This window comes from Carassius gibelio, chromosome B23 (genome assembly GCF_023724105.1).
Source record: "Carassius gibelio isolate Cgi1373 ecotype wild population from Czech Republic chromosome B23, carGib1.2-hapl.c, whole genome shotgun sequence".
NCBI lineage: Eukaryota > Metazoa > Chordata > Actinopteri > Cypriniformes > Cyprinidae > Carassius > Carassius gibelio.
The window spans coordinates 17,885,627-17,913,602 of NC_068418.1; the positions used below are offsets into that span (position 1 = coordinate 17,885,627).

At 37.6% G+C, this 27,976-nt stretch overlaps 2 protein-coding genes across 5 annotated transcripts in view; both read right to left on the reverse strand.

Annotated features, from left to right (window-relative positions):
• Nucleotides 1-5,208, reverse strand: part of LOC128011339 (signal transducer and activator of transcription 5B) — a 36,011-nt gene extending 30,803 nt beyond the window's left edge. For all 3 annotated transcript variants that reach the window (XM_052593627.1, XM_052593626.1, XM_052593625.1), the window contains exon 1: nt 5,062-5,208. The gene's annotated coding sequence lies outside the window, so the exon portion shown is untranslated. The remainder of the gene's footprint in view (nt 1-5,061) is intronic.
• A 6,421-nt stretch (nt 5,209-11,629) lies between these two features.
• Nucleotides 11,630-27,031, reverse strand: LOC128011340 (fidgetin-like protein 2). Of its 2 annotated transcripts, none has more exons than XM_052593628.1 (3): nt 26,870-27,031; nt 25,001-25,142; nt 11,630-16,055 (listed from the first exon to the last, which is right to left on the reverse strand). In XM_052593628.1, exons 2-3 carry the CDS (start codon nt 25,023-25,025, stop codon nt 14,014-14,016), a joined length of 2,067 nt encoding a protein of 688 aa, XP_052449588.1. In that variant the 5' UTR covers nt 25,026-25,142; nt 26,870-27,031; the 3' UTR covers nt 11,630-14,013. The 2 variants fall into 2 exon arrangements, with proteins under 2 accessions (XP_052449588.1, XP_052449589.1); XM_052593629.1 differs by having other exon boundaries at nt 26,874-27,029.
• Nucleotides 27,032-27,976: the final 945 nt, after the last annotated feature.

A 27,976-nucleotide genomic window follows, 5' to 3' on the forward strand; every position in this document is an offset into this window, starting at 1 on the left:
ACTTGAACCAAGAAAACTGGAGTGTAATACCATGTCATTTTAGTTATTAGTTTTAATAACCACCTAAACTCACTCTCCAAGAGCTGTCAGGGTTCAATAACCAGCTTCAAAATATGTAGGTTAGTAATTAAACTGTACAATTGAGCAGAGGTTTCTATAGTAAATTGTAACATACAAATCCATAGTTTACTCTCTAGTTTCAATTTACACATTCACTGTAAAATCACAGGGTGTAATCATAGGATTTTTAAAGTATTTTATATTATCAAAGATAAGAAAATTGCCAAAAAAGTTTTTAAAGTTATTCCTAGATAACTAATTAGTTTGAGTCTATAGCTCATGACTCATCCTGTATTTGTGAATCCCTCTGTTCCAAATAATATTTCCAATTTTCTTTCGGGCTAATCTGCACCATTCCTATTTTAAAGGTATACCTGCACTAATGTTTAACAAAGGAATTGAAGCAGCGTAGGTGAAAAAGACCACACCTATGTGCAGACATAATATCTGAAGATAAACCATTCAAGGGAAAAACGTCATGTTACACTTACACACATGGAAAACCAATGAATCATGGAAATTCAAGACTATGCTTAAAGTATATAATAACGTCATTTTTCATATAAGTGACAACAGTCTGTTAAACTTGACCACTGTGTTGATCAGGTTAGTTAGATTGCTATTGTGTGAACACCAGAAGCTGTGCAGGAAAAACAGGTCTGGTAAAAACCCAGTGCTTATTTCTGTAGCACGCACACTGGTGAAAAAACAACAACATTGTAACATCTAAATTAACCTGTTTACTTCAAGTGTACAATATTACTTAACATCACTAAATAAGCCTAAATGCATTGATTTATATTTAAATCACATATAAATCAGGTTCCCGCTTTCTATGATGTAGAACAACCCAAATAAAATATAAGAGGATCCTGATTAAAGAGGATGGCATATTCATGAAAGGGTTTTATGGCCCCAAAATATTTGTACATCAATATAAATTTGTTTTATAGCTTTGCTTTTTTACTGCTTCAACCCAGCAGGTCATTGACAAAAGGTCAGAGGTACATTTTCTAACAACTCGACATTATCTGAAGAACTTGAACTGTTTCTCTCAATTCAATTCATGTTGCTTTACTGGTATGACAATCTTGGGTATATTATATATATATATATATATATATATATATATATATAGAGAGAGAGAGAGAGAGAGAGAGAGAGAGAGAGAGAGAGATTAAAAACAAACAAAACAAAAATATGTGTAAAATACATCCGTGTGTGTGTGTGTGTGTATATATTAGTGGTGGGCCGTTATCGTTGTTAACGTGCTGCGTTAACACGAGACTCTTATCGGGCGCTAAAAAAAATATAGCCGTTAATCTATTCTCAAAGTTGGGTTGGGAGCTGGGTCTATACTAAGCAAGCTATGATGACTTTCACCTTGATATTTTATATAACTGACTGGCTGAGGACAGCCTAAAAAGATGCTCAGGACAGTTGACGGGCCACTACTGCTCATCGTCACGAAAGCTGATCTTTTTCTTATGTTTTTACGCCTTACCGCTTGTCGATTAAAACATTAACGATCCAAACACAAGACGCGGAAAAGCTGAACGGAGTAGCTGGTCACTTGCTTACAGTGTTCGGTGCATAGAGAGAGAGAGAGCCGCATATCACGGACAGCGACACTGAACCGAGCTCTCTTCTGCGAAGAGAAAGGCGTCTCAAAACACTTGAGCATCAAATTTGCTTATTTTTGCTCGTGTGCCGACAAATACATACAAAATATGTCAAAATATCCACCTCGGAAATTATGCTCGAAAAAACTGTCAGTTATTTCTAAAGTGAAAGTAACAGTTGAGGGAAAAAATGGGATGTGTATTATATTGGATGCGTTCATCGTATCTTAAAGTGACCGCGCCTAATTTAGCAAGAAAATGAAAATGAAATTCACTCACTGCTCTTGACTGAATTACTTTGTAGTTTTAACAGTCTACCCAAAAATTATTCAGACACCAGATATATTTTTTGATATATATAGCAAAACTGTAATAATGTGAGAAATGTTAAAGGTATCTCAATAAATGTAGGTTTAATTGTATATTTCATTTTTACATTGATGACTATCCAGTGCTATTTTACATTTAATTATTTGGTTTCTGTACCTTGACACCTACAAACTTGAAAAAAACATTTTAAACTTGAAAAAAACGTAAATGTTTTAATGCATGAATTATGCTAACCTTTGGTAAAATAACTTTGGTAATACTAATAATAATTTATTAAAGGATATATGGCATTACAACACGCATAATCAATATCTTAATAATGAATGGTGTTGGCACAGTGGATAAGACACATGCCTTTGGTGTGAGAGACCCAGGTTCGAATCCACTGTGAGACACCAATTTGTCCCTGAGCAAGACACTTAACCCCTAGTTGTTCCAGAGGTGTTGCGACCTCTGACATATATAGCAATTGTAAGTCGCTTTAGATAAAAGCATGAATAAATGTAAGTAAAGTATTACTTAACTATTTTGCTCATTATTATCTCTTAGCATTTTATTGCATAAAATCATTTTCTTTTCCAGCACTGCGCTGATCCTTATGCTCTAAGGGCTGCAAAGCAAGTTCATATTCTCTGAATCTTATTTAAGGAAAAACCATGTGCAAATTCATCGGCCACTGCTTAGCATTTTTCTCCTTAAAAGTGCATTGTCTCAAAAATCTCTATGGTCTCAAAAATGTGTTTTGAAACAGCCCACAAACATTGTAACCAATCCCATCAACTTGCAAGATATGGCATTTTATATCCTTAGCTGCCTCAAATAGAAAACAGGAACATGGTTTGTATAACATTATCAATGGATTATAAGCTCTTTGATAACATAGTTAAGCCAAAGACTTATTACTTCTACATGTTCAACATGGTAGAGAGCAATACATAAAATCTATTACCATTCTGATACATCAAACTTGTAGGCTCCCGTGTACAATCCATGTACAATCTTCCTTTTCTTCTTCTGCCTCAGACATATATCTGATTTAATCCAATATTGCCACTTGCCATTGTATAGTGTTTACAGCTTCGGTTAACCGATGAGGTAAAGGTGTAGTCAATCCATTTCAAGACATGAAAAAAATATTTTCATGGGAAACAATTTTAAAATGTTACTTTTATTATTAAAGATACATTTAAGGGATTAAATTAGTGACTGTAGGTGGACTTTATAGAACAATGCTCTATGTAATGCTTTATGTATTTGCAGAGAAGACATTTTATTTCAAACATTTAGTTTAAAGGTCAATTCACAGCATTTTGTTTTATCAGTGTGTCTTTTAGTCTGTTGGCATCTGTCAAAGCTTGTTTTCACCAGTTAAACATGCTGAATTAGTATTTTTCAGGTCTTGGAATGTCTAAGGGGTAATGTATTGTAATCTAGTGATTGTCTGCACTGGTCTGTGTCTGTCTGTGCAGTGTGAGTTGGACTTAATTATCGCAAAGACTGCTCTTTCATAGTCCTGTCTTGTTAAGGTGTCATCCAGGTCTTAGTTGTCCTAAAATACACTGAAGGAAATAAAAAAGAAATTGAACAATTGTACGGTAAGCATCTAAAATAAATATGTAAGAGATAGCTCTGATCATTTGGGTTAGGAGAAATCTGTTCATATTGAAATCTCTGATGTTTGATTTGTGTATTTTCTTTCCTATAAAGTGAATTCTCTGTGATGGAAAACAGAAAGCCATCTCTCAACATCAAACCTGCCAAACACTGAAACTTAGATAGCAGTTGGCACCTGACACATGATCCACTTTACCACTCATCCACTTTATTTGATCTATTTTCATTGAATGGATGACTGCATTCATAATGTTCATGTCATACTGCAGAAATGAACAAACTCATAGGCTTTTACACTCATCTAATTACTGTTGATACAACTTGAAATTATGTGACTAATAACAAAAAGGATTTAAGCAAATTAAACAATCTACAAACTGATATACAAAATGTAATTCTATTTTTTTTTTTTTTTTTGCACAGAGGTTTGCATACAATCACTTTTTTCCCTAATTAACCTTTATAATTGACTGAATCATTGTAATTAATAATTGCATTACATTCTTGATATGTCCACATCCATGACAAAAAACTACCCATTGACAAATAGCATAAAATAATGCTTGACATATAGATATACTGATTGATTTACATCAACTAATCTACTTTGCACTGAAATAAACACTTCACTAAGCCTTTTTAGTGCATTTTAAAAGGCCACAGCAAAGCCAACCATTAGTATTCATATAATATTTATGACAAATAACAGCATGAGGGTGTTACATCCCAAAGTATGATGCTGACACAAGCAATGTCACAACAACAGTGAAGAGGGTTTACAAAGAACAGACCACTCTCCAGTGTACACACACAAAAAAGCGTAACAAACCAATGCCACAAACAGCCTATGGGGAACAGAAAGTAGGGCGTGAATTCGTGTAGGCGCTCGTGCTAAACACTTAAGTATTTTCCACTTTCAAACGAAAATATATATAACGTGGCATTTAGCACAATCATGGACGTCGGCTACGTTTAAGTCATATAGGCCTTACGCTCCTGCTATTTCCAGTGCAGTGAGTCAAATACAGGAAACTTGTTGAATATGTGAATTCACATGAAGACATATCCCTCGCGTATCTTGACATGGAGTATCCAGGCTAAAAAATATGGTTATGTCATTTGGTATCGTTTATGTAGGTTAGTATATAATGGCCTAACTAAACAGACTTCACAATCATAACGAGATTAAATTATTATAAAGTGAGATTTTTATTCGTCAGAGAGCTCTTTGATGGCTTTTTAGTCAGTTTTTGCTCGCTCGCTCCGCACGATTGGTAATTTTCGTACAGCAGTTACAGTAGAGAAAAGTAGGCTGTTACAAAACTCATGTTTCCTCCTTACAACAACACCAAGCGATAAACAAATTCAGTTCGCGATAAACTCACCGTTCGCAGTTTATATAGCAAAAATACAATACTGATAGAATATAACTTACCTGATTTCGACGCCAGCTCTTTAACACACGTAAGGAGATATAAGTCTGCGCCTTCCGTGTGCGTTTGTTGTTTTTTTTCTTTCTATCCACCTACTTTCACTTTACAATGACACTAAAGCTGCTGCCTATTGGCCGCCCTGATGCAGATCTTCTACCAGGTGAATGAGAAACTTTATCCGGCTGGACATTATTATATATTTAGATTTTATTTTTATATACCCAGAACATTAGATATGTAATCGTTTTTAAATCCAGTTTTATGTGTGCCAGAAAGTGCTTTATTATTTTAGGCTATGTTCAAACTTTTATCTTCATACATAAAGGGAGTATCTTCACACTTTTGTAACTAGGCCTATCTTGGTTTTGTCTTCCTACTTTAGCATTTTCCTTTCTAACGTCGTACATGTGAGCCTGAATATTTTATTAAATTCATATTGTTTGTCCGTACGACGTCTTAATGGTCATTCATTTCTTGCTCAAAGTTCATAATGTATTGTATTTATTTTTTCAACATTATATGGCACCTTATATTTTATTTGTTTTAAATCTGCATTTAACCCCATTCTCTCACTGGGTTGTGTATGTATTACATTTTAGCATCGCAAAACAATAATGCTAAAAAAGAACTTAAGAAAGTGAAAGAGAGAGAAAATGCTCTTCTTAAACTCCTAGGAAATAATTATTTACCAACAACGAATATATTGTAAATATAGGTATTATAAATTACAAATATGGGCCTAAAATTCTCACTATAAATTCTAACTCGACTGAAAATAATAATAAAAATATATATATTTAGCCTATATTAAAAAAGGAAAACGTATTCAAATTGTTGTAGGTAATATATTTAATGAACCAGGCTGCGCCACTGAAACTGTGCTGGAAATCAGTGAATCGTTGATAACTACAGAAGGGCAAATTCAGCTGTGTGATCTTCACCTACGAGCACAACGCAGACTAATATATCTACACATTCTCATTGGCTGTGAAACTAAATCTAGAGAGCTAGCAAGACATAACAAAACATTTTACGCATCACGCTTGTTCATAAGAGGTAACTTTCTATTTATCAAGACAAAACGTCACCTTGTAGGCGGGGAAACAACGCCATTTCAGCTCGAATCGCTTGATTTCCAGTAAGAAGTTTCGAAAGAGGTTTCCGTTTTCTCAAATAAGACCGATTTCTTTTGGGTTTTCATTATTCTGGTTTCTTATCTAAAAACAACAACAACAACAACCACAACGGAGGAGATATTATATATTTAATGCACTCTAATGCATCAAAAAGCCGGCAGTTCAGCTACAAATAATTAAGAATCCAGTAGGCTGTTACATTTTTTCATTAAATAAAATAAATGTAATGTTTACGACTTTAAAACAGTTAAATGCAACAGTGAATGTATGTAACAATATAGGCTACCTCTTACTTAATAATGAATGAACATTGGAAATCTCGTGAGGTGTTGCCTTGCCAGCGGTTTAGGATATAAGCTACTTTGTACGTGCAAGTTTCTTGATATTTTTTCTACTCTTTTCTCTAGAAGCATAGAAATATACAATTTGACGTGTTCACTATTATTGTTTTGTGAAGAAAGTCGCTCATTTCATCAGTCTAGTTTGCTTGATTTGAAGTGGATCTGGCAGCACATCATCATTTACATCAGGAAATGTTGAAGTCAGGAAACTGCATAGTCATTAGTACGACTATAGAATTATTTCTAATCTCACACTCACACTCAGAATAACATTTTCTTTTGCACGCTGATATCTTTGAGAAATGACTAGGATAGTGTAGGCGCATAGAACATTAATAAAACAAGATTTTTACTCCTCCTCCTAAAAATAATTATTTTGTGCCACCACTAGAGGGCAATGAGTCACTATTTGAAAAGGGAGCTGACCTGCGTAGGTCACGTTAAGTTTAAGTTATGCAATAAAACTACAACGTTCCAAAATTAAAAATTGTAAATGTTAAATAATTCTATATTTACAAGTTTTAAAGATTAGATTTAATCAAACTCGTCCCATATGGTCCATGTTCATGCAGTGAAGTTTGTTTCAAGCTTCAGGCATTCCTCATATCAAAGCCCATTTCCTGACCGGTCATGATACATGTGGCCTGGCTGAGGGCTGTTGAAAATGCTGTATGAGCTTCAGGGGTTGTTTTCATGTCCAGTCTTAATTTAAACAAAGTCAGAGTTGACTTGATCAATCTCCCGCTGATAGAGTTTGACAGGCCCGAAACGAAATTCTGAAGTAACAAGTGTTATCAATAAAAATTCCATAATAGTTGTGCAAAGTGTTTAATTTCTATCTCAACAAACCATTTGCAGCTTTTTAAAAAAGTAACAACTGTGAAAATAAACATAGGCCTATGGAAACTTTAGAAGACATTATCAGAAATTGTTCAAAAACATGAATACATGAATGATGCGAGTTGATATTTTTATTTTTGTGAGCCAATTGCAACTTAAGAATTGACAGTATAAGAAACTGATAGAATATGTTTTTCTTTTTGTTTTTGTTTTTTGTTTTTTCTGGTAACACTTTAGTTGCCTATTCTCCCTGTCAATTAGTTGCTTTATTAGCATGCATGTTACTAGAATATTTGCTGTTTATTTGCTGTTTATTAGCACTTTATGTTTATCAGCACATATTAATGACGTCAATATCTTAGCTCCCTCAAGCATAGCCCATACCTAAACTTAACAACTACCTTGCTAACTAGTAATAAGCAGCAAGTTAGGAGTTTATTGAGGAAATGTCATAGTAAATATTGATTTAGTTGTGATACATATTTATATATATATATATATAGAGAGAGAGAGAGAGAGAGAGAGAGAGAGAGAGAGAGCACAATTATAAATACAATGATTCCTATTTTAAATGGAAGGCAAAAATCAGCAAATTGTTGAAGGATTGACCTCTTGTTTGTTTACTCTAATTTCTTTTCTCCCCTCATTCACAGCTTTTCATTATTTTGGGGTACTCTTTGTTAAAGGCCTAGTGCTGAGTAGCACCAATGGCAGCACATCTGGAATCAATACAGCTGAACTGGGTAACTAGAGGGTTTTGGGGGGAGTTAGAGCTAAGGATTGGGCTAGTTATGGTTTTGGTCCTGGGGGTCCATGTGTCCCTGACTCCTAAATAGACTTGATTGCTACCAGCTGGCAGCCTTAACTCACCCTGTGTCAGGGATCTCCTCTGATGTCAACCTTGTCAGTATCAAGGCTAGACAGGACAAAGGAGAGTAAGACACGAGCAGTTACGAAGAGAGGAGTAGTCAGGGTCTGTGCTATGGGAAATCTTGCTGCACTGCATGTGAACTCTCTGGTTTGCATCACAAAAAATTCTGCCTCTGTAAAAAAAATTGAGGACAAATTCCATTTAAAAGATGTAATGCATGGTAAGCTTTTTGTGTGGACCTTAAAGCATAATATGTTCTTAAAAGACTAAAATATATTAATATAACAGCTCAAATCACTGAGACTAACTGCAGAAGACATGACATTTAAAATGTGTTTGCATTTGCAAATATCAGGAAAGTTTTTTTTTTTTAATCTTTAAAAATGCCAAGACCCCTCTTTGATGTAATATGCTGCTTTGCTGTATGTTTTGGGTCATCGTCCATTTGTACTATGATGCACCGCCCAATCAACTTTGCTCCATTTGACTGAATCTGGGCAGACAGTATATGCCTGTACATTTCAGAATTCTTCTGGCAGCTTCTGTACTTTGTCATGTCATCATTAAACACCAGTAACCCAGTGCCACTGGAAGCCATGCCTGCTAATGCCAACGCACTGCTCCACTATGCTTCACAGATGATGTTGTATGCTTTGTTCCAAGCCTTCTCCATACCCCTTTACAATATTGTCATCAAAACATTTCAAAGGTCAAAAAAATGCCTTTCCAGAAGTATTCTGGCATTTTTAGATGTTTTTTTAGGCAAAGTCTAATCTGGCCTTGTTTGCACCTTGTGGTGAACCCTCTGTATTTGCTCTTGTGAAGTCTTCTCTTGATTGTAGACTTTAACAGTGACATGTCTGCCTCCTGGAGAGTGTTCTTCTCTTGGCTGGATGCTGTAAAAGGGTTATTCTTTACCATGGAGAGGATCATCCGATCTTCTACGACTGTTGTCCTCTGTGAGTGTCCATTGCTTTTTATGTTTCTGAGCTCACCTGTGTGTTCTTTTTTTCTCAGAATGCACCAAACAGTTGATTTGGCCACTCCTAATGTTCATACCATCTCTCTGATGAATTTGTTTTGTTTTTGAAGCCTAACAATTGCCTGTTTCACTTGTATGGATTCATCCTTTGACTGCATGATTCATTATATAACTGTAACTTGGATGAGTGTGTGTGTGTACTGTGTATTCTGTACATTCATTTTATATAATATATACTGTATATTAAATCTAAAGTAAATATAATAATATAACATTATATATAACTTTGATGGATTATAATATACTTTAGGGGATGCAATATTCTTTAAAATTATTTTTACAACTTTTATATATTATTTACAGCTTTCATCTTTGAGAATCTTGTTGCTCGCCTCCACATCCATTCCACTTAAATACAAAATACGTTTAGCAATAATCATGAATATCATTTGAGAAATTCTAGGGAGGGTCTTATGAAAGGTGTAAATTAGACTAGTTATGTAGGTCCAACTGAGGGATTTTACGATATACATTGAGGTATTCATATTAAGAATTATATTATCTTCATTGTTTTTATGATACACATGTACCATTGTGTATTAGCACATATGAATGTGTTTATTTTGTAACTTAACAGTTTGTTTCATGCTAAACTTAACAATAGTCATTTTTTAGCTTTTCCTTAACGCTGAATCTGAACACTTTATCATTCTGTTATTTAGATTCTGCTGTAGCTCTGGAGTCAGAGAGGTCGAATTCAAGCTGACCAGGTCACATCACTCAGAGTGCACCAGCATGGATGGTTGCCATGGTGAGGGAAGAGATATGGGGATCAATGAAGAATTTTTGCTTGCTCATGTACATTTTCAAATATCCTCAACAGGAAACAAAATATACACTTTCTTTGTTCGCTTGTTTAAATTAAGTAAAAATATAAATAGGAACTTCCAGAATTGTCCATCTATATGTGATAGATGGACAACTCTATCACATATAGACCCTCTGATCAACTCAGTAAATGAAATTTTGGTGCTAATTTACATTATGAAAACAAACTGATGTGGAATTATAGCTCATGAAACTGATATTGAACAATCTCTCTTCACAGTCTGAGATGTACAACTTTTTAACACTAAAAACATCTTGTAATTTAAAATGAAAAGATTTAGTTTCAGTGGAAAGGTAATTATTGACCTTCACATTCATATTATTAACCATTAGTGCCACCACAATTGAATGTATGATTTGAGGGATGTTATTTTATTCTATTGGTAGCTGGGGATTAATTATCCTTTAGATAGCGACTGGAGGGCAAGGACTGTGTATAACCCTGCATTATTCATCTTAATCATCTTAGTCTTAATCATCGGAGACTTAATCATCAGCATCCATCAGCACTTTACATTAAATATGAAATTAATCTCCATACTATAAAAATACATTGGACTTAATGAGAGTTATGTTGAGGGTCAATGTTTTGACGCATATCCTAAGTTAAGACAATGCTTGCAATCACTCATAAGTAGTTAAGTCAATTTCCATCATATCTGTATGGACTATATTTCATGCAGACATAAGATAAATTATCTAGCTTTTCTTTTTGTACTATATTTTGATCACAGAGCACCTTAATTTGACACTCCACCCTGAAGCCGATCCTGATCATTGGGCAGTGTTTAAAGGTGGGGTATGTTTTTTTTTCAAAAACGCTTTAGAAATTGCCGAGTACCAAAACAAACTTGTAGCCAATCAGCAGTAAGGGGCGTGTGTACTCATGATGGGGATGAGAGAGCGCTCTGTGAACATGACGGTCATTAGCCAAGCCGAGCGACAGAAAGATAGAGATGGCGGATAAAAAACTAAAGAGGAAAACCTCTGTGGAACAAAAGAAGACTTACAATTAGGCAAGAAGTAGGTCCCGTGTAAATATTAGATCAGCTTTCAAGCGCTGGAGAGAGCTCAAGGAGCGGAAGTCCTGCTATCGGATGCCAAGGTTGCTTTGTTTCTTCTAGATCGGTGAGAAACAGTGTCTACACCTGATGCCACAGGTGTCCAGCTCGAACTGTCTTATATGGAAGCTTAAGTGAATATTATTCACTTATTTTTTTATATGCGCACTCTCAGAAACAAAAGCTTTCAATCTGGTAGATCCATTTTGAAAGGTTCACTTTTGTACCTAAAGGGTCTGTATTGGTATCTAAAAGGTACAAAAGTGTCTATTTGAAAAGGTAGTTTCTCAGTGACAGCTTTTTTCTGAGAGTGTAGAATAGCCACTTGACCCTCAACATTCCACAAAACTTAGTTTTAATACATTACTCGATGATCTCACTGATAATTTGAAATCATGTGCATGTAAAGTGAAGCCAATTTACCAATTGACCTGTACGGGAAGATAAGCCATTAAAGTTTTTCAACATATTCTCTTTAATATTGTGTAATACTTTTTTTTTCTTCTTAAAATACAGTCTTTTCTGAGGTAGACCATTACAGTTCAAGAACATTATCATTTTTATAACAGACATCAAAAAAAGACATGAAATAAATATTTTCATGTACAATATGCTGCAAAAATGAGGTAGAAATGGTTACAGAAAATGTACAAGAACAAGATCCAAGAACAAATTTACTGTACTAATAGATTCAAAACAGCTAATTAATGACAATTTTGTTGGACAAACTGTTAAACTGCTCAGTAACTTTGTGTTCCTGTTTTAAAATCAGCAAAATATCTGTATTGGCCTATGATATCTTAGTAAAAATGGCATATCTCAGTTTGAATGAATGGAAATTGGTGCTGAGTTTTTCTACACAAGATTATGTATTTGTGCATGTTGGATCTTGGTGTCCCTAAGTCTGTCAGGTTCTGTAGGTTTTTGCCAATTCGGGACTGATCGATATGTGCTCTTGGCGTCATTCTTATTGACCTGTGTAGCATGAGTAAAGCCACCAGCTGTACTTGAAGAGCCGAACAGTGCTATAGGGTTACTAGACATCAGTCAGAATATGGCTTCTCCAAAAGGCCTTGTGTAAGATAGAGGAACGGGGGATGGGAAAACAGCTCACCACATGGCTATACAGGGCCAGCAACCAAGGAGACAAACCATTGTGCTAAGAGCATGGGGTGTGCTGGGGGTAAAGGAGTGATCAGCGGCTGTTAACTTTAATAATAAACGTAATAATCTCCGTTTCTTCAGCAGTGGTGATTTGAAGACATCTGATCACTTCATGCAACTTTTATGTACCTTATAAACCAAAAAAGATTAACATTTTAAACATTGGTAGAGGCTGCTCCAACTTTATACATTACACATGATGGTATAACACAATTTATGATTAGACATGATTAGCTGCCAATTATATATATTCTGATTTTCTGATCTTTGGGTTATTTCTTTTTTGCTCCTCAAGTACTTAGATTGGTTGTTTTAAAAGGGCACTGACATATGCTTTGTACCTTGGTTTCTGAAAACAGTTGTCCAACAAAATCAAACGTCTTGTTTGCCATCTACAATAACACTTCATGAAGACAATCATCACTCCATCCAAAATCTACATCAAAAATAAAGGGTAAGGATAAGGGAAAACTTTTCAATATAGAGTTAAAAACATGTATTTATGGCATCAGATATTCTCTGAAATACCTGAATTACATTCATTGTTCGTCTTTGTAGCATTTTCAAGTTTCACCTAAGAGGTAACAGCACAGATGCAGTGTGTATACAGGTCTGTGTTAGGTCTGTTGCTCACCTCCAACCTCAATGCTTACTACTAAGACCCTAAGATTACATACATTCTTTATTTATCATTTCTGAGGTAAAGAAATTCTTCCTGAGTATTTCAAACAAGACTACATACACTAATAAAATAAACTGAGTAAAGAGGAAGAGAGAAAATTGTCATTCTCGGGCCCTTGCTTGTTTTTTTGTGTTTGAGGGTCCTGCGCAAAGGCTCTCACAAGATTGTGAGGAATTTGATGGGTTGTTTACATATTGTTGTATTTGAGGAAATATTTATTATCTTCAACAAAGTGTTCTGAAATAAGTGTATCAACAGTAAAAGTCTGTCTTTCTATTATCTGAGTTTCTATGGATTAGCATTTTAATACTTTTTGGGTAGCAATGCATACTCTTTTGGTAAAATGACCATTTTGACAAAAAGTGCACAAGATCTGACAATGGCCTAACAATCAACTTTGTAAAATACTGTTGCTTTCTTCCCTTAGAGGTTGCATAACAGTAAATACATTTTGGTGAATGCTGTGACTCTGACATTATATTGTTGGTGAGAATTTTTGGTACAAACAAAGTAGTTTTGATATATCCTAAGCCCTTTAACACCAAAAGATCTTTAAAGTAAATCAACACAAATTAAACAACACCACTGGAGTGGACTGGCAATAAATAGGATCCTGAGAATTATAATTAATGGGGGTTTTTTTTTCAGGAAAAGTCAAGTTACATATAACCTCCAGGTTTAATCCAGGATCAAGGCTAATTGGAATTCCAGTCAAATTCCAAAATATAATTCAGACTTTCTATCAGATATGCCAAGCAACTAATAAATGCCCCTTCAAGAAAGGCCTAATATTTAATTTCTTTGGGAAAAAAATAAAGTATATGTATATTTATAGAAAAACAACACACCATGGTATGTTTCCTAGATTAAATGCAAAATGCCTCCCCACCATAAACTGTAATTTCAAGTCCAACACTTTTGGCTGCAAAAAGTAGTTAAAAAAGAAAGATAAACATATAGCAGTCCCAAACCAGTGGCTGACTAGGTTCTCAGTGACTATAAACCTTGCTCCACTCCATACAAGTGGCCAGTTCTTTGGGGGTGCTGTGAGGTCGTACCTTGCAGAAAGCATTTTCAAAGTCTTGGAAGGTAGGGGAAGAAAGGGATGAAGGGAGGCCGTGCAAGGGCATGGGTGCAGAGGCAGAAGCTGATGCCAGAGCCTGCTGGCAGAGCTGCAGCAGCTCCCAAATGGAGAAGCCTTCTGAACGCTGCAGTACTGCTGACATCTCCCTTTCGCCTAGACTGCAGCCTTGGGGTGCCAGCGCCTGCAGAAGCACATGTCTGCGTGTGTTTCCATCTGGCAGGCCTATGTGGTAACGCTTGGCGAAGCAGCGCATAAGGGGATCTTTGATCAAATCAGGCCGTCTCGTGGTGCACACAACAAGAACCAGGTTGCTCTGACCATGTTGAATCTTCTCTAACTGGGCCTGCAGTTGCTGTCTGAGACTTTCCCCCTCAATGGCCTCCACTTCACTGAGCAGCACCACTGCAGGTTGTCGAGCTGTTTCTATCAAGAACAGAGTGGCAAGAAGTTGCTCTGCTTCTCCTTTCGGTTTAGAGGCCAAAGTTGCACAACTCAGCCTATAGAAGGTAGCACCCAGTTGAGATGCCATGGATCGTACCAGTGTGGTTTTACCCCCTCCTTGAGGACCAAACAGCAGGACGGTTCTGGGTGGGCGGATGGCAGGGTTGGGTCGAAGGACAGGCCACAGCACATCTTCCTCCAGCGCTGCTTTGATGTGACTGTTCCCAGCCAGTTCACTCCAAAGCAAAGCCGGACGGCAATCTTGCAGTTCCTGGCTTACTAGCTCCAGCATTTGGGGCTCCATGCTTTTCATGGGATCGGAGCGCTTCTGAGACCGATGCTGGGAGAAGCCTTGCTCCGCACTTCCGTTCTTCCCAGTCATGGCTGCCGGTGGACTGTAGTCCCCTGCAGCTCCATACGTTGGGGAAACCAAGGGCTTTAGCCCACTGTACTTTCCCACTTCATCCCCTTCCAGGTTCGACTGAGATAAAGGTTTACTAGGCTTAAAGGCTTGAGGATCTGTGTCGCCTGTTCCAAAGCCATTTCCATGACAGTCAGCTTTATCAGGGACCCCATATGGAGAATCTCCCCCAGCTTTTATGGGGTCATAGCTATATTTCCTATAGCGTGAATTGTCTCCATCTTCCTCTTCCAGGGTCATCTCAAATGCTTTTCTCTTCAGAGAGCCACCTGGCTCTGAGCCCCCTAGACTGCTGTTCTGATAACCATAACTGCCACCAACCACTGTGGGTCTCGATGGAAGTGGAGAAGGGGTGGCTATGCCTGAAGGGATGTAAGGGCCTGTTGGATGGGTGTAGCTAGGAGCAAGGCTAGTCTGGTGAGGGTAGGTGTTAGGGGGGTAGTTGTAAATGGGGGTAGAAGGTGTGTAACTGGGGAGAAGTGTGGGGCTAGGCTGAAGGGCATGTAATGAAGCTGGTGGAAGTGCTGAACTGGGTTGGGTGCAGTACCCTGATGAAAGGTAGGTGCCATTATAACTGGGTGGGTAGTCACTGGAATGGGGCCCACTGCAGGAGCTGCTCCCACTGTATCCCGAGTCTGAAAGGTTAACTGCTGACACATTCCCAGAGCCTGGTGGACCTGCTGATGTGGGAACCACCTTTGTTCCCGACAAACCATCATGAGAAGGAGGCGCTAAGGGATACCCCCCGTCAGTGCTGTGCGTTAGAGGCCAAGGTTCCAGTTCGCTTTTCTGGCCTCCATTAAGGGCCCCAAAGGCTCCAGGCTCAGGGTATGTGCCCACAGCAGGACGTTCGTATGGTGAGTCTAGCATTCCAGAGTATTTCTCAGCATAGCGCTTCAGCAGGTTGGAGGCAGTAAGCGCTGAAATGTCATCATTTGCCCAGGCATAGCTGTAGGGGCTGCGGCTGGGGTAGAGCTCAGACTTGTGGGCAGGGGATGAGGTGGTGGAGGACACGTCCAAATGCTGCTCAGGCCACTGGCTCAGGGGCTGTGCATGCTCCGGGTTCCAGTGCATCTTCAATAGGCCTGCCGGAGACAGCAATTTGTTAGACTATGCAAGAACTTATATGTATATATCAACAGCATGTGTTCATATCCTTCACAAATGAATCTTAGATCCGGTTAATTTTTTTCATATCAAAGAATTATAAGAATAGGTAAAATGACTAAAGACACATTATGGCTGCTAGCAGGGCTTTTTTTTTTTTTTTGCTTGGTAACAGGACTCTTTTGGTATTGTGCATGCATGCAGAGAGAGTCTTTCTTTTTCTGCATAATGTATAAAAGAAAAGGGCTGTGAATTTGTTCCTTTCAAGCCCTCAGCCATGTAGCAGCCTTGTGTTGCCATCTGCAATTCTCCCAGAGGAGAAACTGTTATCAGCCTGTGGATGTTTCCCTCAATACATCCCCTCCCACCACCACAGTCCATCCACAAAGCAATTCTCCAAAAGGCATCTGTGGCCAGCTTGACAGAGGGAGGGAAAAAGAGGGAAGAAGGAACAGAGGGGGAGATGGAGGGGACCATTTGGGGGAAAAATGGGGGGGGGGGACTGGTGGACAAAATAGTTGTGCTATTCATTGGCCACTTCCCATAAGCACTGGGAATGTGGAATGTCCTTTCCTCTGGCTATCCTGTGATTAATTATGCTGATCTAATATGAAGGAGATCTTAATGGACATGAGGAAAAATAAATCTGAATCAAAAATAAAACATTTTCTTTTCTACATTCAGTCTCAACCCTCAAATTAGCTTTTCTGAGCTTCTAAAAGTGCAATACACTTGACAGCATTGAAGTTCAAAGTTATTAACTTTAATAAACCATCACAATGAATCAAATTGCATCTTAACAGCATAAGAAATATACTTTTTTTTTAGAAGTATGCATAATTTATGTTATAATAGTAAAAAGATTGAAATCCTTTATAATGAAATAAAAAAAAATCTTGTTCTTGGGAATTTCAGGGAGCAGAGAATAGTTTTAAAACCAGTCATTTCATGAGGGTCTGCAACTGCTCCTTCCAGAGGCATTAGCTAGCCTAAATTCCATACATAGCTTGGCATTATTGAACTGTCAGGAATCAGCCTGGGGTGAGGGCGACAGGGGGAAATGAGGTGGTAAAAGGAATAAACTGCAAATCTTCATCGTAGGCTGCAGTCTGAGAAGAAAGTGATGATAAGTTATTCACTCTTCTGTGTGTGCAAGCTGCTGCTTTATTGCAATTTAAATCAAGTTTCAGTCGTGTGCTATGTTCCACCTCACTCCTTTTCTCCCAAAAAATCAGCCCTCCCCCTTTGTGTGCTCTTTCTGTTTCTCGAACTCTCGCTCCTCCCTTTGGCAAACCTTCCCATGTGTGTCTTCAGATTATGCCAGCTATTTATTCCAAAAGATCACATCAACAGACCAGATGGCCATTGGATTACCATGTCCTTCATATTCATTTCTAGAGGCTTAAATTCCCCACATACAAATTAGCACCTTACTGCTATAGCTGATTTAAAATATAACTACAAGATAAAAACCAAATAATCTTCTGAATTTGTAAACAAGATGGAACACAGGTAAAGCATTTGCTCATTGTAAAGTCAGTAGATACAGTATATGTCCAGCAGGACAATCCCATCTGCAGACTGGTTTGTGAGGTGCTGTTTGGAGCACAATAATGGGGCCAGTGTGTGACAGAGATGGATGGCAGCCCAGGGGAGCAAATAAAACCTGGAACGGGTAGAGAATGAGGAGGGGAAATGGACAGCAGGCACTCCGGCCACTGTGTGTGCATGTGCATGCACACACACGAGTCTATCTGAGAGGATATGGCTTGACATTAGGGAAGTCATTCAGGCGGCCACACTGCTGTCCACTCCATCAATTTACATAAGAGTACATGCACCAAGACACATGGGAAAGCACTGCCAAACTGAACATGGAAGTGCCATTTGGGGCAGGCTGCTTCAAGAAGAAAGATCTAACATTTATTTCCCAATACCCGGCTAAAAATGATATCCATTAGCATTAAATAAACCACAGATGAGCTGGTCTGCAATTAGAGCTACGCCTCAGCAGGGACTCTAATAATCTAGATGTGATTTAATCTGTGTTTCTATTTAAATCACAACAGCTGCTGAGATTAACTCATTCTGGGCATTTGAGAATAGATGGTCCCATTACACCAGTAGAAGTGCAGATGACCACTGAAGGCCATTTATTTCTGTGAATAAATGACAGAATCAAGCCAAGGAATCATTCATTAAGTATGTCAATAAAGAGTTATATGATACGTTTTGTGAAATATAGCTGCAGTCACATCAGAACAAAAAATATTCTATTAAAAAAAAGATCTCTTAAATTCTCTCCGTTTACACTTTAAGGTTTTTTATTGGCATTACATTTGTCTTGCCCAAGCATGTGCAGCATAAATATATGCACTGTAAAATAAAGTAGAATTCTGTTTATACTACTGATTATAATAACACATTTTAATGTGAATATGAATAAAAAACATTTAAGTAGTGCAAAACATTTTTTTTTTATTTATATATTTTATGCAAAGAATGTAGCAATTAACTAATCAAAAGTTTGTTTTAGGGTTGGTCAATATAGCAGTATAATTAAAAAAAATTTTTTATCAAAACTTTCTAGTTTCAATAAGCCATAACAATCTCATTCTGTTTGAACCTAAACAATGACTGAAAAATTATGAAGTGCATATTTAAACAAAAATAAATCATTGGAGAAAAGAGAGATTTCATTGAATTAAGACAGATAAACAAAATGGCTAAGTATGTTATGAGTTTAATTGTTATGCTGGATACATGCTGGAGAGTGCAGCTTTGTCTCAACATGGTTTCATTCTCAAGGGCCATATAAACAAAACTTCATTGTCTGCATGGGAGCTCCTGGCCAGTGCTTTGTGTGAACCGCGACAAGTGGTTTGCCGTGGTGGCTCTATGCGGGTCCGAGGCTGGCAGGGAGACAGATGTTTCCACTGGTCGTCTTACTGTCTGTGTGTCCATTGTTGCACAGCCCATCCAGTGGACGTCCTCCTGGCCTGACAATCCTGTTGGTCCTGAGACAAAAGCTGAGGGATCCTATTGTCAGTGGCCTGCCTAATTATGGAAATCTTATTAATCTATTCAGCAGCAGTGCGCTGACAGCCTTTGTGCCGTCCTGGGATTTATTGAGGGTTCTTTTGTAAATGTGCGCGTGTGTTTGTTTGTGCGTGCCATCTTGAGTTCACAGATGTGATCTGAATAAAATTAATAATCAGTATATATCAGCAGATTACAATAAAGTGCTGCTAGGAAGTCAGGATAACCAAAATATTAGTTTTGATTTTGACTCGACCACTATGTTACTACAAGCAGGTTGCGGGAGCAGGATGCTCAGTTTTTCACAGCTCCCCAGGGGTCCGTGTGCACTTTCAGGCAGCGTCACTTTTGTTTTCACAAAACCTACATGGATGCAACAAGCCTTCTGGGACACGGGGCCATTAAACCAGGCAGATTGCACAGGGTCCAGTTGTAAACAGGAGCAGCCTGAATCAATCCAATCAGGCATTATTGTGGGCACCCACTCCCTAAACCCCACACATTGATTTAAGTAGGTTTATCTACAAAAAGACCCCCCCCCCCCCCCATTGCATATTCAAATATAAATCTACAAACACTGTTTGCAACAGACAGAAAAGTGTGTACTTGCATTTATCTGCCCTAAAACTGTTGAAATAGGGGACAACTTTAAAAGGCAAGCAACAGAAAATAATCGCGCACACACACACACACATAAGAATTCGATTAATTAGGATCCATCTTTGGTAATAAAACATCAAAACAACATAAAAGAGGTAGTTGTACGGTTGAACAGTGAGCATTCTGTTAGGAATTATGTCCCGAAACTTTACCCCACAGTTCTGGTATGTGTGGAACTCCCTTTGAAGGACGCAGATGCCGCAAAAGAAGGGCTCTTTCAAGATAGAATAAAGATGAAGGAGGGAGAGAGGGGGGGGGGGGGGGTGAGTAGATCTTGTTGAAAAGAGTGCAGAGGGATTCTTCGTGAATTAATCACCTCACTGCAGATAAGATGGCACCCTGTGTTCTAATCATCAGCTGATTTGTATTCTGTAAACAGACGTCTCTAAATCAATGCTTTAGTCAGAGGGACTGCAAAATGTCGATGATGATGAAGCCTATCGGACACTTTAAAGTCATGCAGATCCTTTACAGTAGTTATTGAAAATCAAATGCAGGGTTTATTTGTATGCTTTTTAAGGATAATTACAATTCTAAATAAATGAATAGCATTGAGATATACAATATTTACACATTTCAATATACTGAACAGAAATTGTAATAAAAAAATTCACAAAAAATGGGTTTGAATATCCAGTTGAATATCCAGAAAATAATAAAGAAACAAGTGTGAGATCCTTCCTCAAAAATCCTGACAACATGTCCTCATAATTTACAAGGCATGCATAATAGGCCATAACTATGATAATATATATAAAGCGATGCATTAGTTACAGAAGTGTGGTTAACATGATCTCTCTGTCTTTTTCTGTTGCTCTTTCTTTCTGCTCATCTGTTCCCTTTTCATGGGCCTAAAAAGATATAATGGCAGAAGAGGCGGTGGGTCTTACGAGTTTTCACACCTGCTCCTCAGCGCACTGCCAGACACCATGGCTCTTTTCAGCCAGGCCCTGTGGGGTCCCTAGAGGAAGAAGCCTATCTGCTAGAGTGGCAGTGAAGGATCTGATTCTCTCTCTCTCTCTCTCTGAGCAGCAGTCCATAATCTCTGAGCTTTGAAGTTGTTATTACTTAGCCTTTTGGGACACTGTAAGTGTTGCAATCTGTGGGTTCATGTTGATGATGCCTACAGTAAATATTGAGTCTAACAGCATAAGAAGGATGACAAATCAGCAATGTGACGAGTGTATTACGTAATGTAGGCTATTACTCATGATAAAATGATTCAAAATATTGAATATTTGCACATTTTAGATTGTATAAACATTTTCCTTTAAGTCTGAAATCAAAACAATTATATAGGCACATTAGGGGGAAAATGAAAGTGCATGTTGTCAAGCACAATATCTGTAATCCATATGTATCATTACTCATATTGAGCTAAAAATGAGACAGACACAACCTTGGTGGTTTGAATGAATGAATAGATGCTTATAATTTTAGAAACAACATCCCCATCCCCCTGACCAGCTAATTCTTGTCCACAAATGGCCAAATGCCTTGCACCCCTCCCCTTTAGGAAAAAATGGGTTCCTATTTTCTGTGTCCGCAGGCCAGGTTTAGGTCATTGTGTCCACTAATATATCAAAGAACAGCTGTCCTAAGGCTCTGTGATGACCAATCACCCCCTTCCATCTGTCTCTCTTACCCAATCTCTCCTCCATCTCCCCCGTTCTCCTCCATCCCCTTCTTCCAATCTCTCTCTTTCTCCCCTCTCCCTCCTTCCTTTCCACCCTGCCCCCTTAAGGAGTTCCCGGATTGCGTTGTTTATTGAATGTTGTTATTTAATGACCCTACAACCGTGTTGCCATTTTCAGTGTGCACACTCAAAAATATGACTTGGAATGGATCCGGTTTCTTATAGTTAAGTACAACTAAACACTTAAAACAATTATTACTTGAAATCAAGGTAACACATGATATTAATGTGTCCTTATTACACAGGTTACATGCACTTACAATTACAATATTAAATCATTTTGCATATTTACATGTAAGTAACTTTAAGACAAACCCTAATCCTTACCATATAGTAAGTACATGTAGTTAATTGATATTACTCAGTACTTAACTGTATAATTACACTGTAACAATGACACCTTAAATTAAAGTGTAGCAGAAATCTATATTAACTGAAATAAAATAAAACATACAAAATTAAACTTATAGTTGCCAAGTCAATGCTTCTCATTTTTGTTAGTTTAAGCTAAATTACTAAAATTTAAAAAGCATCAATGTGTTTCAACTCTTGGACCTCATTGACTTTCACAGCATGTGCAAAAAAAAAAAAAAAAATCAAGCACTGCTACATTTAACTTACTGTTCTAAAGTCATACAGGTTTGCAACAACGTACAGTAAGGGTGATGACACAGTTTTCACTTTTGAGTGAACTATATCTTAAATTAGAGAACCACGGACAAGCCCTTTGAGAGATATCTCAGAGCATAGAAGAATAACCCTCAAAAGCCCAGGACTTAATTGGAAGCGTAATTGTGGCAGCCACGAGTCTAATGAGCTGTCTTCAAGGACGGTGAGATGATGAGCAGAGGCGGGAGGTCCCAGGCAGAATGTGTATCTCTAAGCCCCTTCCGTACAGCCGCCATTTCTCCATCTCACTGCCTACACTGCAGGCTAATTAAAGTCCATTCACACCCGTCACTAATGACCCCGCACTCATTCACACAAACACTTCAGCACCTTGCCTGTTTACTCAAGGATCCGCATGCCCCTCCAGAGCTGCATTCACCCCGTCGCTCTCATTAGAATAGATGTGTTGGATGCTCGTTGTTAATCACTTCTTATGAGGCATCCAGCGCGCCCCTTCCCATAGACCCAACTCAAAGCCTTAATGACTTACCAGATGCAATTAGAGTGCTTCTTCAGCCTGGGCCTTCAGTGTGGAGAAGCAAAGAAATGAGGTCATAGCAAAGCGAGAGCTGAGGCTATGCTTGTTTCTCTTTTGGACTGCAGGGCCCCTGAGCAACAAGAGTTAGAGCACTCATGGGCTGCTGGCCTGGGACTGATTTAAGGGTGTGTTTGAAGTGCAGATTACAGATTCTTTGCACCAAATCCCTCCAGGAGTATCTATGGCCCCAGGAATCTCTCTCAGATTTCCTTGAATACTCTTCAGCTTGCGGTTCCTACTGATGTGCTCATCAGAACAACTCTTATAATTGTTTGTGGATGCAACAAGAGAGCATGCAACTGCATGTAACAGCCCTCAAACAAAATCCTCAAATGTGCATACAGAGTACAGAAATGCTTGTCTTCTCCAATCAAACATAAACACTGATGTCAGAAATGCTTCACAAAGCTGCTTCACAAAGAAAATTCTAGAATGGATGTGACACTATTCACATCTATATTGCATAAGCTGCCCTACACTCACCTGACTCTGGTGACTTATGAATGAGGAAGAATGAACAGGAAGGACATTTCAGGACTGGGAACGACTGTGAGAAAAAGGAATTTGTCTGAGTTTAAAAGCTTAAAGAGTAAACAGGAGGGATAGCTAACACCTTTGTGTGCTGTCCTAATATCACACTAGACTTTCAGGGTGAACAGTCACACGCACATTCGTACAGCCCACAAGAATCAAACTTCAGAAACAAGCAGACCAGTTCCTGAATTCGAATGCATGCTGTAGGACTTGAAAATCAGGATCTGTGACATTAGCCATGTCAAATTTGTGGCTAAAAGGTGTGTACACTAAACAACACACAAACAACTGTCCAGATCCTCAAAGAATTCAAAATATTCTGACATGGCTTTGTGACATTTTTGAAAATAAAGTGTGCAAAGAGAGACGGTCTAGACAACAAACATTTAAAAACTTACTTTAAAAAGGACTGATTCATTATACTTGGACAAGCAAATCATAACAAATTATAAATATAAATTAATACATAATTTATATACACACTAAATGTTGGAGTTCAGTAAGGTTTTTAAAATATATTGGAACATAATTTATCTGAATTAGAAATCCTTTGTAACATAATAAATGTTTTTTCAAGTCAACTGAATGCAATTTAATGCTGAATTAAGGTATTAAAAAAAAGGTATCTTAAAAAATGACTGACCCCAAACTTTTGATGCATTGTTAAATATACTATTTTAAATTTATATTTGATTTGAATATAAATTTAACTTTGGAGTTTGATACAACAAATAAACTGAATATAAAAAATTACAATATATACTGAAGGAATGTATAAAATAAAGAAAACATTGAAAAGTAAAGGTACATTGTTACTGCAGCCAAGGTAAGAATGTGGCTTTTAAACAACTGATCTTCAAGAATTTACAACCCATAAACTAAAATGGTAAAACTAAAATTTGATGAATCCCCTCATCGAACCAAGTTTTCTTCCAAATCACATTCACAGAATTCAGTTTGCATGACAAGAGGATTTTATCAAAACAAATAAAAATTAATTCCATTGGCACATCTGACAATGGTCCTCTGTATGCCTCACTAAATGGAATTATAACACCATATTAGACATCAATGGTAATTGGTTGATGCAACAACCAAGCATGCCAGCTTAAATATATTCAAGCCGGCGACTCATTAATACATGATTACATCTCAAATAGAGATGCCTTGGTCCTTTAGTTTGATTTCCCTCCCTCTTTTCATGTAACTGTCAAGCCTATAAAGCACAGAGAAGAAGAGCTAAAGAGTGGAGAAAAAAAGCATCTCTTCAGGCAGAACTGGGGGAAGAAACCCCATGCTGGCCTACAAACAATGCTGTTTTGGAGAGGGCCAGAGCGGAGCTCAAATGAAGCATGGCAGGGGGGTTAGGAATGGGGGCTAAAACTGGACACGTCAGTTATTAGGAGCAGTGAGGAGGGGGAAGAGAAGTGGAGAAACAGAGGCAGAAAAGAAGAGACAGAAAGAGATTCAGAAAAGGACAGAGCTAGAGGAAGTAACTGTGTGATTAAGCTGGACACTGGCAGTGTCATCATCTCATCATGATGGTAGAGCCATTAGCTCACCCCCCACACCTCTCATACCTGCCATGACATAGACCTAAAAACAATGTGGCTTAAATCATTGTGAAGAGGAGACATTGGAATTGTTTTTTTAAATGCACCATTGTTCAAACTGGTTTACCAACAAACTAAACAAGTAGCCGTAGGGGAATTTTTGACTAGTCATGAGTTGACAATAAGTTATTTATTGCATTTTCTGGAGCTTGATGTCAAAAATGTTTAACTTACTATAGGGAACAATGGGACTCAGCATTCTGCGGATCTGGTCTCGATTACGGTAACAGTTCTGCGGGGAAACCCAGGTTAGCGTCTATACGGCAGTAGTCCATCGCTGGCCGGTACTCACATTGGGACTCTAAAAAACGTGTTTCTGGGGAAAAAAAGAGGAGCAGCAGTGATCAGCAGGGGTGAACGGTTATCATATACTCAAACACAATTTTTACATATAAACATCGAGTTTATGATGTGATAAATGTGAATAAATTACATGCAACTAACAAACAAGAACCTCAAAGGCATCATCTCAATTTTAGACAGGATTGAAACAGGCACTCTAACTGTGGGCTGAACATACGCGGGGTATTCATTAAGAGCCCGCACACGGGCATTAAGCTGATTGTATGGCTACGTGCAGCTTCTAAAGAGGGCTTTCTAAATCTCCCTGACAAAAAGCACCATGCATACCATAGCCGTTCTCCCTGCCTCATAACAGCAGCAGAGAGCATGCTTTCACAAAATTAAGCTCATTTCATCCCTAGCCACACACTCTCCTGGTTCAATTATCTCTCTCTCTTTTTCTGACACATGCAAAAAGAAAAAAAAAAGAACAACTATATTGGCGACCACAAAAAGAATGAAAATTAAAAATTCCTAAAAAAACAAAACTATATATATCCCATATGGATTTCCATACTATCACATGAGTTTTAAAACCTATATGATAATACAATTATATTAATATATATAAATAGTCTTAGAAATTAAAATGCAAAGACACAACATTTAAAAAAATAATAATAATAATAATACAAATTCAATATCAAGTGAATTTAGTTCATTACAAAACGCAGCATGAACAATCTGCTTTGAGGACTTCAAAGGAGAACGTTGTTTCTTCTGAAGTGAGCATGTAGGAAAGCTCACACATGAATGAAAAATATTACATAATAATGCTAGTCAAACAGCATGGTTTCCAGCTCTGCTTTCAGGAAATGAAATTGCAACTGACACACGATTCATTACAAAATTAGACATTAAATAATGATACAAACAAATTTAATTTACAGAATTTATGTTTGTTGATGAGTCAAGTTTTTTAAATCACACAAGTATCAGTTTTTGAATTAACCTAAACTGGTCAGGTTAACAATAAATGAGTGAACAAAAATATGCTAAAGAACGATGTAATATAGTATATTTTAAGTTTATGTACACTTACAGTTCACGTAACTGCTGGTTTTTCAACAAAAAAATAGGAAATGAATGAAACTTCATTTAATAATATATATATTCTCTGTAGATATTCTCTTACAGTTCATGCTGACTTCATGATAAAAATGAGATATTATGTGACACTTTACTTAATATAGAATATTTTTATGTTCATATAACCTCTGGTTTAATGACAAAAAAATTACAAACTGTGTAAAACTAAAACTATCAGAATTGAGACATATATAAGCTAAGGATAGAAAAACAAATCTTCATTCCAGGATGGTGCTTTTGGAATAATTTAAACTCAAACATGGATCCTTTTACATTTGCTCAATGACCGAAAAACTATGCTAAACCAACAACCTCTAAACTTGCTGAGAATGAAGGCTGACACATCTATATACGCAACACATGCATGCACATGCAGAGCCATACGCTTATAAAGCGACACCTGCATGCAGTGTGGGGAATGCAGAAGAGGCTGTTTCACATTAAAGGAGGGAAAATGCCATGAAACAGAGAGAAGACGAGTACACGCTATCAGGAGAAGTAGAGGACAGTGCAATGCAGAGTTAAGACTTTTAATCATTTACAGCTTCAGACAAGAACACCAGCAGCAGCAGCAGCAGCAATGTGTCCAGTTTAATAGTAAAGTAGACTCACCTACTCATGCCTGCGTTTTCAACATCAGATTCAAAAGCATAATCCCTGGAGCAGACAGGCTTGTGTGTGCAGTACTATGCTTTTTACCACATATGGGACACGACTCAACTCTCTCTCTCTGTCTGTCTCTCTATCCTTCTCTCTTTCCCTCCCAACCAGTAACAACAGAGCACCCACACACAATTACCCTCCCCCAGCTTTCCCCATCCCCCTCCCTCCCTCTCTCTCTCTCTCTCTCTCTCTCTCTATTTTTTGTTAAAACTATTTAAGCAAAGAGAGCGAAAGAGAGAATGAGAGGAGGACTATGGTGTGGGGGCAGCTGACCAATCATGCTTGGAGTGCAGGCTTGTATTATTTTTCTGAGAGAGAGAAACAGAGAGAGAGAGAAGGTTAGTTGTGGTGAAGGGAAAGGCAGAGACTGAGCTAGGCTAGTCCCTGAGGGAATTAGCGTAAAGATGTTTATTTTGGTTGAAAATGGTCAAATTACTGCTGACTCTGAAATACTGGCCGATGCTTGATATATGGTAAACTTCATATTATCAAACACCACAATTTCAACTTCAACTTCAATTCAAACTTTAAGTAAATCCAACATGACATTTCTAGACAATTCAACATCACAGACTCTCATTTATATAGTTATAAACATACTGGACTATCGTCTCTATTTATATAAACTATTTATTTAGGAAGGATGCATTAAATTGATCAGGTGACAGCAGATACATTCATAATGTTGCAAAAGATTTCTGTTTAAAACTAATGTTATTCTTTTGAATTCTGAACTTTTTGAAAATGCACAGAAACGCAGAATGGCTGTTTTCATAATAATATGAAATGTTTCATGAGCAACAAATCAGCATGATTTTTGAAGACTCATGTGACAATGAAGATTGGAGTATTGGCTGCGGAAAATTCCGTTTAGCAAAAACAAGAATTAATTGTGAGGAAATATATTATAAAAAAATCTATATTAAAAAGGTTACATTTTTACTACATCTCACACTCATATCAAATAAATGCAGACTGGGTGAGCATGATTGACTCAAATACATAAAAAAAAAATCATACTGACCACAAACATTTGAATGATAGTCTTAAAAATTT